At 47.6% G+C, this 15,192-nt stretch overlaps 1 protein-coding gene across 1 annotated transcript in view; it reads right to left on the bottom strand.

The window, feature by feature from the left end:
- Positions 1 to 15,192, bottom strand: part of LOC135901064 (cytochrome P450 4c3-like) — a 187,420-nt gene that overhangs the window by 121,913 nt on the left and 50,315 nt on the right. The window contains exon 3 of the mRNA XM_065430732.1: positions 6,198 to 6,283. Within this exon, the coding sequence (XP_065286804.1) occupies positions 6,198 to 6,283 (86 nt within the window). The remainder of the gene's footprint in view (positions 1 to 6,197; positions 6,284 to 15,192) is intronic.

Genomic DNA, 15,192 nt, shown 5'->3' with positions numbered 1-15,192 from the left:
TGGACGATGACTCCATAGAAGCACTAAGTATCTCAATAAGTGTTGGGAGACTGGCCACATCCCTCAACAGTGGAAGGAAGCGAAAATTATCATGATACCAAATTAACCCGGGCAAGAGGTTGCAGCTACAGAAACTAAGACCCATCTCGCTCACCACCTGCCTAGGCAAACTTTTGGAACACATCATTCTTACACGTCTAAACAAACGCATGGAAGCGCATGACCTGTACCCTCACACGGTGATTGGATTCAGGCCCAAGCTTTCCACGCAGGACATTATGCTTCAAATTAAGCCTCAAATAATAGACGGTGATCACAGCTCAGAACTTGATACCCGGGCCACTCTTGGCCTTGATCTAACCAAAGCATTCGACAATGTTCATCACGAACCCATCCTAACCCAGCTAAACAAACTAGGTGTTGGCTCTAGAGCATACAATTACATCAAAGACTTTCTTACAGACAGGACAGCCACAATCACCGCCGGTGGGGTAACCTCTGTGAGCATTTAGCTCGAGAATCAAGGGACACCTCAGGGCTCGGTCCTGTCTTCCTACCTCTTCAATATGGTCATGCTAGGATTGCCAAGCAAGCTAGCTGAAATTCCTAAACTACAGCATAGCTTATATGCAGACGACGTGACCCTCTGGTTAACCGGAGGGAGTGGCGGAGAAACCCAAGAAACTTTGCAAAGCGTGATCGGAATTGTCATGGAATACGTAACACCTAAAGACTTCTCCTGCTCCCCGCAAAAGTCAGAGTTACTTCCGTATATACCCACGCGCAGAGGCAGGAAAACTGTCACCACACCCCCTAAAATCACGCTCAAAGATAACGACCAAAACATCCCGATAGTACGGAGCATCAGGATCCTTGGACTTAGAATACAGGCCAATGGGCACAACAACGAAGTGATAAAGGCAAAAGACTTGCACGTACATCAAACAACAAGACTCATTTCGAGCATCGCCAACAGACACCACGGCATGAAACTAATCTACTCACATTGGTACAGGCTTTTGTCATAAGCAGAATAGTGTACGCTACCCCATTCCTGCAACTAAAGAGTGATGAACGCTGCAAAATTAACCTCATGATCAAGAGAGCATACAAGCAGGCTCTACACCTCCAAATTACGACCGCAAACGAAAAGTTTGAGGCTCTAGGAGTAGACACTATACACTCTTGACGAGTTCATGGAAGCCCAAAGAATTGCCCAACTGGAGAGACTCTCGCGTTCTCCGACGGGGCAACACATTCTCCAATATCTCGGAATTGCATACAACATCGAATTCGGACAAAAGCGGGACATTCCCACAGAGTTAAGAAAACACATACATGTCCCACCATTACCTAAGAACACTCACCCTCTGCACAACCAAGAATGCAGGCAGGAAAGAGCCAAATCCTTACAAAAACGCTCTGCAAACTCTAAGGACGTGGCCTATGTAAACGCTGCCGAGTAACGTGACCTAGACGCTATGACAGTGGCTGTATTAGATCAGCAAAATGAAATCATCGCTGCAAGCTCAGTTGTTACTAGCTCGCCGAAGGTCGGGGAGGAAGTCGCAATCGTCTTGGCTTACGCTTCCTCCGCAGCCAAATTCATAGTCAGCGACTCAAAGACAGCTATACGAAATTTCGCGAAAGGGCGCAGTTCGCCCGAAGCCCTCAAAATTCTGGCCAGGCTACCAGAAGCCCGGCACAGATGGACGCAACTCGTTTGGGCACTGGCGTACTCCGGTCTTCCGGGAAACAAAGCTGCTCACAGTGCGACGCGAGAACTGGCCATCCGTGGTCGCACGACAACCTCTTGCGATGAGCAGTTCGAATCCCTCCGCGGCTCAGGCAGGGACCGGATATTATCCTACAAGGAAATTCTACAATTCTACTGCCAGACCAGGGGGCATTACCCTGCCGCTCACAAAAATTTAGATAAAAAGCAATCAATTAGCTGGCGCCTTTTACCGACGTACACTTTCCCAAACTCAGTGACGTACAGTCACCTCTATCCAGGGTTGTATACAGCGGATTGTAAATTATGCGCAGGTAGAGCCGATCTTCGCCACATCATGTGGGCAGGTCCCCTGATAAGGACCAGAAAACGCATTAGCTTATTGCCTCCCCTTCCCATCACTACCCTAGAGCAGTGGGAGACTTCGCTGCTCAGCTCAGACCTGGATCTTCAGCTCCGGGTCGTCCAGATGGCCGAAGACGCTGCCAAAGCGCAAGGTCTGGCCGCCGCCTGAGGAAGAAGAGGACGGATCCTCCCACTCCCTAACTCTCTAAACTCCGTCTCGGACAAAATAAAGTTTATACTTCTACTACTACTCACAGCAGGTCTAAAGAACCGCAGTACATGCCGGAAACAGAGATTTTTGACATGCACAGATATAGCTACATGCAAAGCTATCCGAGTTGACTGTTATACAACACTTTCTTTTTTTTTCTAATTCCAGCATTTCTTTATAAGAGACCTCCAAAATTTACTATAAACACGTCACTGCATATCAATTGTCTCCCCAGGTGAGGATCGCAATAAAGAAAAAGCAAAGCAGTCATTTCACTCATTAAGCTAATTGCATCAATAAACTTCTTACAAACATTGTGGCACCTGCCTATATGGGAAAGTTGATGCGAATCGTCATAAAAATCTATTCTTGTCTTTCTAAATTTCGAAATGGTTGTGTAGATCGAAAAAGACTGGCGTCACAGTATTCGTTTAATTTGCCTGATCACGCACACGGCACCGCGAAGAGCGGCTCGTGGTGCGATTCCTCCCCGGCGCAAATAGGGCGGCGTGAAATAACGCTTCGCCATACACCAGACGAGAAAGCTGTCAGTCTGGCCCCTGCTGCTGAAGTGACTATGCAATCCTGCGCTAAGTGGCGCAAAGCTCCAATAGGAATAAGAGTGGGGGAAGAAGGAAACGCGACGGTAACGTCATTTACGCCACATTATTTCGTCACAGAGTGGTTGGACAAAGAACCACGCTTCGCGATACCGCGTGCCTAATCGGGTGACGTGAACTAATAATTTAACGCAAGTTTATTAACTAGACTTTTATTACAATTCTCTTCAACTTTTTAACCGATACATGTGGCATAAGGTTTGTAAATAAGAAGGTAATAGATGCAATTAGATTGATTAGGGAAATAATTGCCTCGCTTTTTTCTTGGAGATGATGTACGCCGGGGCAGTTATTTCACAGTAATGACTTAATTCGAGTAAATTTTTTAGGCTTTTTAAAAACGAAGCATTTCGAAGTAAAAAAAAGGAAACGCTGTATAATGGAAAATAAGCGATATATCGGATACCGCTTATTCATCTTCGCACAGGGCGTAAGACCACTTACAGCAGGTGATAGCATTACAACATTATGCTTATGTAATCAAGAATTCGACGGAACAATCCATGGTCAGATAAAGACAATAAATAATCAAGTTTTGTTTTCTGACATTGGTCAGCAGTCTCTTCAATAATGAGACGTTATGCTTCGCCTAGAAACATGCTTGCAAAACTTTCATTTTCTTGTTCGGTTTCTTTTATTGCAATTGCAAGTATATGGGCATACCAGGAGTATTTCTGCCGTCGGCGTCGGCGTCGCCATAATGTTCTGTTAAAGTCCAAGGATGATAATATCGTCGCCGCGCGCCGTATGCTGTATGTGCGAGTGAAAGCTTGCAAAGGTGAAAAAAAGGCAATACTCGCGCACGCAATGGCGGAAAGCGGGCAGGAAGCGCGCCGCCTTCCGTCGCGCGCACTGCTTCGGGGGGACGGTAGGGAGAGGGGCGCGTTTCACTCGGAACGGCCCTGGGGGCCGCGCGTGCCCGGACGGGCCGCTGTATCTTGAAAGCTATCTGCGCCGGGTACAGAGTCCGCGCTGCGCTGTGTTTTCGCGGCGTAGTTCATGTTGATGCGATCGGCACCACAAAGGTCAATTTGCTCGCTGCTGCTACCACGTTTCCTCACTGCAGCGTTTTGACAGTGAGTTTCCGCGGTCATCGACAGAGATCTGTTCGCGTTGGCTGGTGCGCGCGTGACACCATGCTTGTTAGTTTAGTTAGTATGACTATGTTTACAAGCTAATACGGCCGATAAATCTACTATCTTTACTTCGTATAACTGTCCACTAATTTGCTATTGCGATCGATGCTACGCCTTCCGTGCGAAACTGCGACTTTTTCAAACAATATGTATCTGTTCAAGCAAATCTTTCACAAACCCAGGCTGCCTAACCTAGTTTATGCTGTTCTACATGATGGCTGCGAGTTGAAAGAAAAGAATAAAAAAATGGTTTGTTGAAGTCGTCAGTGGACTGCGTGATTTTTGGTTGTTGCTGAGCAGGGGCACATAACTGCCCATATCGGTTTACGGTCTAACGTACTAAAGGAATACTACAACAACGCTAACACGACGAGGTCACAATAATAGCACATGAACAGACAACGACTCTAACATCCAATAAACTGTCTGCGCGTTTATGTGCTGTTCTCGTGTTTTTGTTTTCTTTTTGATACGCCAGTATTCAAAGATGGCGGCATACCGACGAGCTTCTATCGCAACCATAGGTTAAAGACTATTTCTGCTTTACCTGTTCACAAGTGCATTGTTGTGCTTACACGAATGCACGAAATCTACACTAATTATAGAAACCTACGCTGTGTTTTTAAGGGCGCTTGGCCGGCGCAACGGTTTAAGTGTTAGGATCAGATCTTCCCTCATTTGCTGTGCTTCTTCGGGAAAGCAAGTAGCCAGCGGGGGGAAATGAAGCCTTTGTTTCTTTTTTCTTTTGCCGTTGTTTCATTCTTCTTTTTTGACATTCATTAGTCGCTGCAGTTTGCTTTTGATTGTTGGGATGGCCTGCTCTTCGGTTGCCTGCTTTCTCAGGATCTCATAATTTAATAAACAACAACAACGCCCCGTCCGTTTCGACCCATGTATCTTGTTTCTGGCTTCGCCGCATGTGAGTCTGTCAATCGGTGAAGACGACGTGCCGTCTTGCTTAGACATGCGTTTCGACAGCTCGGATTATTTCTCCGTCAGCGCTTGATCCGCTTTGTTAATTGATGATGACAGTCAGCATACAGAACTCGTCTTCATGTTAGCGCCTTGCTTCGTTTTGCTAGTCTGTCATAACAAAATATTGCTGAGCAAAAGAAGGACAGTAAGAAAGAAATAAATAAAGAAAGAGAGCGATGAGAAAACCTTTGTCTTAAAGGTGGGGCTGCAAATCATTACTTCTCGTATGCGAGCCAGCTGTGTCAACCAATGTACCGGGGCAGTTTCTTTGTTCTTTTTACCTCCTTTCAAGCAATATTATCAGTATTAAAAAAATGCGCAACCACCATACTTTTAGTGCGACTCATACAGAGATACTCTAAGGGGCAGAACGCGCGGTTTTACAGAAGTAGTGGTATAGTAGGGACATGTGATGGGCTGAACGTGCTTTCTGAAACATAGCCTCGTAGTTCTTTTCATTTTTTCGCTGCCTTGAGCAGACAGTCTCAGGAAACGTCATCGTGTGCTCACGGAGAATGTGACCAACGAGAATTAGTCAAAGCGTTCCCAGTTGTTTTTAAAGACATCTTAAAACTTGTGTTAATAGACACAGACAAGATTACTGTTTGAATTCTTTCAATTGCCGAGCCAAAGATTAAGTAGAAACCTTCGATTTACCCGGGACTATAAATTATTCTTAGTTTCCCCATCAGGGCACCTTAGAAAGCACAGTGAAGATTGCAGAAAGAAAATGAGGGAAGATGAATAATTTCCTACAATTCAATCTGTTCATGGCGCACAAAAAGAAAAACACATTTCGTAGCCTTCATAATGCACGCTATGCAAGGAGCTTTTAATGCACACAGCGACACGCAAGGGTTGTCTCTTGTGCAGCTTGTGCCGCGGCACACTGACGGTATACATATTTCTGAAAACACCACGCACATTCTGTGGACGCGGGTACCGAAAGCATATCACAAAAATGTAACAGGCTCCCGTCGAACACGACTCCCTTTCAGACACGCGCCTAGACGCGACGTCGCATGAAGGCTCCAAATTTGCCCCCACGTGTTTTTGCATCACGTTTGACAGTCTACTTGGCGAGGGTGTGCCCCAATACGTTCGCTTGTGCTAATGTTTGTCTTACGTCCGACAAAATAAGAAGGCAAAAGAGACCTCACCAAGAGGGTCCTTACCTGGTGAGAAGACCGGTTCCCAGCCAAGCATGGAGCAGCGAGTACAGGATAGGCTTCTTCAGGTTCGTCGAACAGTTGAGTACAGACTGCATCACAGAGAAAATGCACAGGAAGAAAAGAAAAAGCACATTAGCAGCAAAATCTGACCTCGAAAACCAGCTACCTGGGCCAAGATGTTATTGTAGACGCCATTAGAATTGCTTATTCATCATTTGACAACCTGATTCCTAGTATGTAGAGAGAGAGAGAGCGAAAGGCAGGGAGGTTAACCAGGCTGAGCCGGTAGGCAGACATCGACCGAAGTCGTAGTGAATTAAACTTCAAGATGAGCGCAAGCACAAACACTCAGACTACTCATCGGCACACCGACCGATAGGCAATCAACACTGGCTCAATGGTCCGTGTGAAACGCCGAACAATATACCTATAGAAATAAGTAAGCAAAGGCTGGTGCATCCGCAAAGAGTTGTGGGTATACGTGTGGTGGGCATTATATGTGCACATATAATTTCTACATAAGTATATCCACAGCGCTTTAAGGATGCACCAGCTTGTTTGCGCATACTAAAACACGAGTATCTGCAGGCCAATTTCGCCTCGTGTTATAGTATGCGCAAGCATTACTTTAAACCCTTAAACGTTACGCTCAATCTAGGTGCGATGAATGTGATCAACAGTGGCCAGATACTCGCCGTTTCACTTTCTCCCTCTAAGCCTTAGAGTAAGAGAAATCTCAGGGTGTAGGTAAGGGATAATTTATCACAAAAGGCAAGCGTACATGTCAAAGAAACGAAGAATACCACACAAACGCCGACTAAAAGTTCAAAGTTCGCACAGTTGCGGAAAAGAAGAATGACAAACACGTTTGTGTTAATTGTCCTCTTCGTTCATCTTGTTGTAGGCTTATAGCTGCCTTTTCTTTGCACGAATTATTCTAAGCCCTCTCCCTCGTTATTGCCCCACCCCCATTACTCAAGCAATATTGCACCAAGTGCTTGGTGTGTCTTCGTCTCTTACGTCCGTGTCGTTTTTGCGATAGATTTCTGGCTGGTTGAATGCTTACAACAAACCTCTGTTTGAAGAGAATGATGTGATCATGGGGATTCAAGAGACATCATTTGCTCCAGTAAATGCGACAAGGAATTCAAGCATACTGGACCTTGGTCAAGATGCTGTTTGCCGATCGATATATTTACAATCAATACAACACGTTAAAATGTAAGACACATAGGGGACGTCTCTGCACTGCCGATGGAGCCAGTCATTAATACATGGGCTCGTTATTGCTTGGTGTGTTCGTCTCTTACGTCCGTGTCGTTTTTTGTTGCGCAATATTACTTGAGTAATGGATTACCAACTTGCCCAAAATGCTCCCCCACCCCCCGCCCCCGCGTTTTCATGCAAGTACAAAAACGTTGCGTCAAATATAGTTTCATGATCAAATAGCAGTCGCCAAGTGTAAGACCACCGAATTCATGGAGATATTGCGGACAGCTTCACTCAGACAGTCAGGTGCATTTGCGAAGCGGGAACCAGAGCACGATACTGGCGCTAAGCTTAGAAAAAAAAGGGGGGACGTATAATCAACTGAATGGGTCATGTGCTAGCCATGCATATTCGTGCAAAATTGAGATAACGGATTTTTTTTTCACGATAAGCCGTATACTACTACATGTAGTACCACGTTAATTGTCTTTGACTGGCGAAAGAATGCACGAAAGGAGTGGTACACCTATACGTTGCATTGACGAACACGCCTAGCGGTGCCGCTCCTGCTACGACCTGCTAGCAATTCTGCAAGCTTTGTGGAAGTGCCTGTGGAATGCCTAGGCCCTTCGTAGAAACGTAGCACCGACCCGCTACGGCCCATGTCAAGAGTGCCATCAGTGCGAGCTGTGACATTGCGTCCCTGGAAGCAACGTTTCTTACACCGTAGAGTCTCCGGTCGTGGATTCTACGTGGCACTCGTATAGTTTTATCGCATGGAAATGTGGAATAAGTGAAAACACTGAACACACACCGGTGCTCAGGCGGCGAAAAAAGTATCCGCAGTTACTGCCAGGCTAACAAAGCCTGCAGCATTTACACAACCATTACCAGCACTATGCCATCACGTATTACGTATTATTATCGATGGCGACTTGCCTGTAAATCTAACTGTTAGATTGTTGCTGGCTGAGACGCGGCGTTTTCCAATGCTATGAAAATTGAGGCAGACGCTTTCATTTTGACAGCCTTTCGGGAGTGTTGACATCATTTAGCCCCGATGCGTTTCAGCCTTCCTCATTACCCGATCACGTGTTCTTCTTTTCCACACCCGTTCGCAAACATATGCGCGTTTCCTAGTGACAATAAAATTTCACCATACAAATCGTGCGCGACATTATAATATGCTACGATCGCTACAAGTTTTAGGGTGTTTAAGCTAACGGAAAAGATGAATCGAGAAAAAAGAAAGAAAAAGAACGAATCAAGATCGGTCGCTCAATTTCTGTTTCAGAATTACAAGATAACGAACGCAAGAAAATCGGCGTTTTCTATGCGCAGGTTAGAAGCCCGACAACGGTGGGCGTGATGGCAGAATGATCCGTGCGTGGAAAACCGCGTCTCCCGCCAGCTGCGACAAAAGGAAGCCCCGCGATTCCTTCCGTCTCCCTTCCGCTCTCGCGAGAGCACCTTCGCCCGCCGCAATGTGGGTCAGGCGCTTCGCCCCTATCATCGCGCTCGCGCATCCAGCAGGCTCCACCCTCTGGACGAGCGTGACACGGAAAGTTGCGCGCGCGTGTTACGCTCCACCATCCGGAGGTCAGAATGCGCATGTGCTGTAACTGCGCGCTGCCACGCGCCCGCGCTATAGAGTAGTTTTTCGTTGAACGCACTGCGCGAAAAGAAACAAACCAGAAGATGCGAAGCGAAACAAAGCAAACACGTGAAACGAAACAAGCCAAGGACGCCACTAATGCTGTAAAAGTTGCAGTTTTAGCATCGGGGACCGAATTCGCAAAGGTTATCGTTCGTAAGTGCGCTTTGCCCTTGGGCGGTCACATTCGCTATTAATAGGACCTCTGTCCCAGAAGTTATATCAGTACGTTTAAAAAAGTTCATATAACAAACTTTGAGATGCATAAAAACGGTCACCATGGAAATATTGCCCATTAGACGCCATACGCTGCTTCCACCTCTTTTTTCATTGCTGGAAGCACTCTTGGAAGACCTCTTTTCTTAAGCGCTTCAGCAGCGATGTTCTTTCCTTTTGAATTGTTATCACATCCCCGAAATGCCTGCCTCGGAGCACCAGTTTGCATTCGAAGAATAAAAAAAATATTTTGCAGGGGGCCAAATACGGTGAGTATTAAGGGTGTTCCTGTACAGTGACTGAATTTCAATTTCACGCCGACTGCATTGGCGGCACGTTAAAGATGACCAGGTGGCCAAATTTAATCCGGAGTCCCCCACGGCATGTCTCATAATCACATCGTGGTTTTGGTACGTAGAACCTCATAATTCATTCAGTTTCATGCCGAAAACTCATACAGAGAGCGAGAGAGCTGCACCGCTACACCCTAACTGTTTTGCTGACTCACTGCGTGAATTTTCGAGGATAGACCTTGCATGTCCAACATCCCGATTCGCTGGCACCTGCCCTTACGAACAGCGTAAGAACCTGTTTTGAATACGGGCTCTAACGCATTATTTCGGCCCTCGGCCAATAATCGCAGATCATTTTGCATACACAATACCGCGGTTCGTATAAGAATGGACGCAAACCAATGGCAATATCAAACTTATAATTAATGAAATCGAGGGTATTACAGAATCCCTCTCGGTTAGGACGGAACATGATGAACGAAGAAGACGAACACTGACCACAAATTGTTTAGTAATGTTAACGTTTCGGATCTCGCAAGGGAGCCTTGTTCGCAAGGTGCCCGTGTGAAGGTGGCCGACCAATAGCTCTTACGAGTGAAAGTCGTCGTCAGTACATTCTAAAGTCGGTGAGCCACGTGTCTTGGTGCTCAAGTATTATTATTCTCCTTCTTTGCTCCAGTGGTTATATGTCGATGTACTTTGTTTCTTCTGTGCCCAAGAAATTGATACCCTAACGAAAGTAGACAGTGTTGCATTGTTTGTATGCAATGGAAGACATCTCGGAGGAGGTTGGTTCTGAGTTAGATCTTTGGCTGAACACAGCAGCATATAGCTGTATTTCTGTAGAAACTTGGACGAGACGGCATAAAGCGCAAAATTTTATGAAAAAAATACAGAAATCTTTTCTTCATTTGTGTGTTTTGTGTCGTCACATGCGTCACAGTCATAGTCGAGTCGCATGCTAAAGCGCATGTTACTGGTACGCGCCATGATTTTCCTCTCCCATGACGATGATGATGGTTTCTAAGTGCATCCTCTTTCAAATGGGACGGCCACTAATATTCGTCTAGCATGCCTGAGCTAATCAAGTTTTACTGCATCTTTTGCATCCAAGGATTTTGCTTATATCTACATTCTTTCGCGTCATTAAAAGCGCTATCTTCATATTGTAAGGTTACCTATGCCTGTAATGAAGCCTGCTCCACCTCTTTCTTTCTTTAGTTTTTTATCTCTAATACTCAAAACGTATTTCGCTGATCTGGACCGCTGACTAGTTAACGCTCCCATCAGCTTCGAACCCCAACGCTTCTGGAAGGTGGAAGTTCCACCGTTCTTGCTGGGTGAATATCTTGGTATTCCATCGCGATTTGCTGAGTCGTCTCCGGACTATTTCTGCAGCAGACACATGGCTCATCCTCTTGCGTATATTTGCTCCTGTATGTCTTTGCTCTCAGGCAGCCATTTCAGGTCTGAAATAGCAAGGCACTGTCTTTGTTTTATCGTACAAACGTTCTTTCTCGGTTTTAACATTGCCGTCTTTGTAAATCTCCACGGACATTTTTTGTTGTTGTTATTTCCATCATTTCAATTTAATTTAGTATCTCTGTTTCTCTCAATTTCTTTTTGATGTCTACTTGCACTTCCTATTGCTCTGTACTTGGTTGCCAACTTTCTTGGCCCCTTACTCTATTTCATGGCCACGTTATTGAGCTCCATATAATGTTACAAGAATTTCTGCGCTTTAAATGCTCATTTCTTTTAATCCGTTAGCTTTTTAGTCTTCCTTCAGTACTAATCTTCCCCTGCGATTCTCCGACTTCAAAAGAGACCTAACCTACGTCGCCCTGACCGTGGACTGCCCACAAATGAGCCAGTGCAGGGTGCAGTGTGGGCCGCCAATGCCCATCGGCCCACCGACCTTTATTTGACTTCGAACCCCGAGAAGATCCAGCCCTCTTCTTCGAGCTCTGAGCTGCTGAGCGTTTACTTGCCTTTGCTCTGGCAACTTCTCGTGCTTGGTGGACCGCTATACTCGGTTAGCTAGCGCATTGGCCGCCCGTACTCGATCGGTCTTGCAAGGAGCCTTTTTTCCCCCCGCAAGCTGTGACTGTGACACTGTCGTGAATCCTGGGTTCATAAACACGTGTTTGTTGGCGATCTGACTATGGAGCCTTCTCAGGGCTGTGTCGAATAACCGACGAACCTTGCCGCAGGGGCCTTTGCGACCTGCGGAGTATAGGAGCGTCGTGCCTTTATCTGACCATCGTTCATAGGTATGGTAAACAGCAAGTAAACCCATCTCCGCATCAAACAGTATTCACACGGTGGAAAAAGCAGATGGTTTGCTCATAGCGTGAATTACGTGACGCATGCGGGACGTCATTTGGATGCGCTCGCACTGGCGAACTATATCCGCGCGGAGGTCTGATGTTTTGTTTGCTCGGCCGCTACAAACCAGCTGAGCGGAGGGCGTCAAAGCAGCTGGATGTATCGTTTCGTTCGCATGTCTGATAACTTTGGCTGTTTCGCCTTGTACGGCCCTGGCTCTATCATCCCGTAGCCGCGGCGGCGCACCGGGCTCGGAAGCGAGCCCATCAACTTGGAAATCAATGCGCAATACGCATAGGCTGATAAGCCGACTGCTGGCTCAAGAACTTCGGTCAAGGTTAAAACTGCGTGTTCAGTGGAGGAAAGGTTTGTTTTTTATTACTGCCCTTGGTTTGGCGGTCTCGCCTGTGCGGTAGCGGTCGGACGGTCACTCTCCTGCGCGTGTGCTAGCTGAATTTGTCTGGTAGCACAGCCATGGGGCTCTCAGCTGTCTGAGGCGCGGGGAGAAAACATTTATTCTAGTCCTTCCGACACCCTGCCCCGCTCGTTCGCGGGTATTTTCTACGATTCTGTTGGACTCGTTCAAATTCAGACTCGCGCCAATTTCAACTGACCCCGATTCGCTTGAGACTCTTGCTCACGCCGGCTCGGATTAACTTCGTCTTACTCCGACTTACACGCATATGACTCGCTTAGGTTCAATAAGACTGAGTAGCACCCACTCGGACGCATTGGGGCTCACTCAGACTGAATCACAGGTGGCTCTGAATCCGAATGAGCCTGAGTGGTCGACTTATGAGTGAGCTTGTCGACCTATTGGCTAAGAGAGGACAGTGAGTGAGCGAACAATGCAGATGGTCAACCTCGATGGTAAAAGAAAGATTCATTTTTGTTCACCCGCCCATGGTTATCATTGAACTGTGTTCCCGGCACAAAAACGCCAAATTGATCTTTATTGCGATAGCAATTATATGGACACTCTAGGCATATTTTTGCCGTCGCTGTCGCCATCGCCATCGCCGCGATGTTGCTTATAGAGTCCAAGGGCGATAACACCGTCGTCGCGCGCCTTATGCGACATGTGCGAGTGAAAGCACGCGAGAGGAGCCGACGATCGCGGCTCAGTCTGGCGCGGGCGAGGGAGGAAGGCGGAGCGCAAACGCGCCGTCTTCCGTCGCGCGAAAGGCCGTGGGGAGATGGGAGGGAGGGAGGGGGTGACGTTGGACTGCGGCAGCAAATGTGCATTACGTGACGGGGCGCAAGGGGAACTGGCGATCGCGGCTGAATCCAATTGCTCAATCTCGCGCGCGTGACGGAGGAAAGTGCTGAGGCAGCGCGGCAGGGATGAAAGGAGGGGCATGACTTCTACTCTCGAAGGGGTGGCTTCTACTCCGCGAGCAACTGCGTAGTTGGCTCGGCCGCGCGTGGTTGCGCACGTCGTATCTTGAAAGCGATCTTGAGACGCCTCATACCTTTGTGCGTGCTGTTTTCTCGTCGCTGTTTGCGTTGAAGATATAGACAGCACGAAGGTGACTTCGCTCGCTGCTGCTGCCACGCTTGCTCACGCCAGCGTTTTGACAGCGAGTGTCCGTGGTAATCCACTGTGATGTGTTCGTGTTTGCCTGTGCGCGCTGACATCATGCTTGTTAATTCAATCAGTAAGCGAATGTTGCCAAGTTTATACGGCCGATAAAACTACTGTCCTTACTTCATATAACTTTCTACTAATTTGCTATCGCAATCCATGCTTCGTCTTTCGGCCGAAACTGCGACTTTCTCTCTCTTTTTTAAACATTCTCAATCCAACTTATTTCTGTAGACAAAGAGGTCGTCAAAAGGATTTCTCAGTCCGGAAACTTCATAATACCACTCTATACATAGCAGTCTGCTACAAGGAGGCATTCAGGATACAATAAATTGAGCAGACTTGGCCGAGTAGGTAGAATGAGCTGGGTCTATAAACGAGCCAGCGGCGACAAGGTTCGGCTTAATACGGATTTCACCGCGCAAGTCGTAAGGCACAAGGAAGGAAACCGTTGCACGAACGCCGCAACGAGGAAAAGAAGCAGCGAGGCTGGTTCGGTGCAAGCAAGAGACCGCGCGCGCGCTAAAGAGATGCAAAGAGAGACGCCCAGCCGGGCGGCGGAGCAACGGTGTTCCCATTTCCCGCACCGCGAGCCCGGGCCGACCCCCGCAGACTGTCTGTCCGATATGTGTTTGGCGCACTCGCCAAATAAAGTCAAGGACGGCGCGGCCGCGCCGACCAAATTGCTTCGCCCTCCAAGCCTTTCTCGTGCGCCCCTGTGCTTGTTCGCTTTCTGCCCCGGGTCGCTTTCGCCGTGCCACGGGGTGGTCTTGCGAAGACTGCTGACCTGGAAGTCTGCGATCGCCGCTGCTGCGTCCGCTCGCCGCGCCGTTCCGTTGGGCAGGTTTCGTTCTTTCTCTTCATGGTTGCGCGCGGACACTGGTGTGTTTACAGACACGGTCGATTTGCGTAACAAGCGGACAGCGCCGACGAGTGGGGTGCCGGGGGGCAATGATCTTATTTGCCTGTGTACGGCGACGCTGTTTTGCCCGTTTCTTATCGCCTCCTCGTCACGTTGCAATTCGTGGCGCGGCAGGATTGCTCGGTTACGTAAGTAGCTGAGAGGTAGCAGAACGCGTACGCGAGTTGAGTAACCCGTACTCGCGGTAGCGAAGCCGACGGGTGAAAAATTAAGACAGGAGCGGGTATGTTACGAGATAATCTGGTTGCCCCTTAGCGGACAAAAAACATTCATGGGTATTTACGACGTGCCCCGACGAAGCGACAAGTTACGACTTATTTGACCGCATCGAAGCTGCCTCTGCCTGCGGCGGATGATAGCAAATCCCAATGACTATTCTTACGAAGATTATTGAGTTTTCCTGCTGGAGCGTCTATTGGTTGGATATGATTGCCGCTGTTTAAGAGGATAAAGCTATTAAGTATTATGTTAAGTGAGGTTAGTCTATTGAACTTCTGGAATGAGAAATACGTGGCTTTACTGAGAGTGGAGGCATGGAATGAAAGAAAACGATGAGCAGCGTATAAAACAAGCGGCGACGGCAATTCGAAGTTTCCCCAGTTACACATCCAGCGAAACCTATGGTTAAATCTTTTATAATAATACTCCATGGCGTTGCGTTAGAAAGGAACACAAACTAGACGTAATAGCTTCTCCGTGACCTTCACCTCAACCCGCCGTAGTTGCTTAGTGGCTATGGTGTTGAGCTGCTAAGCACGAGGCAGCGGGATCGAATCCCGTCCCCGGCAGCC

Source organism: Dermacentor albipictus, chromosome 1 (assembly GCF_038994185.2).
Source record: "Dermacentor albipictus isolate Rhodes 1998 colony chromosome 1, USDA_Dalb.pri_finalv2, whole genome shotgun sequence".
NCBI classification, from domain to species: Eukaryota; Metazoa; Arthropoda; class Arachnida; order Ixodida; family Ixodidae; genus Dermacentor; species Dermacentor albipictus.
This window is presented reverse-complemented; position numbering and strand designations above follow the sequence as displayed.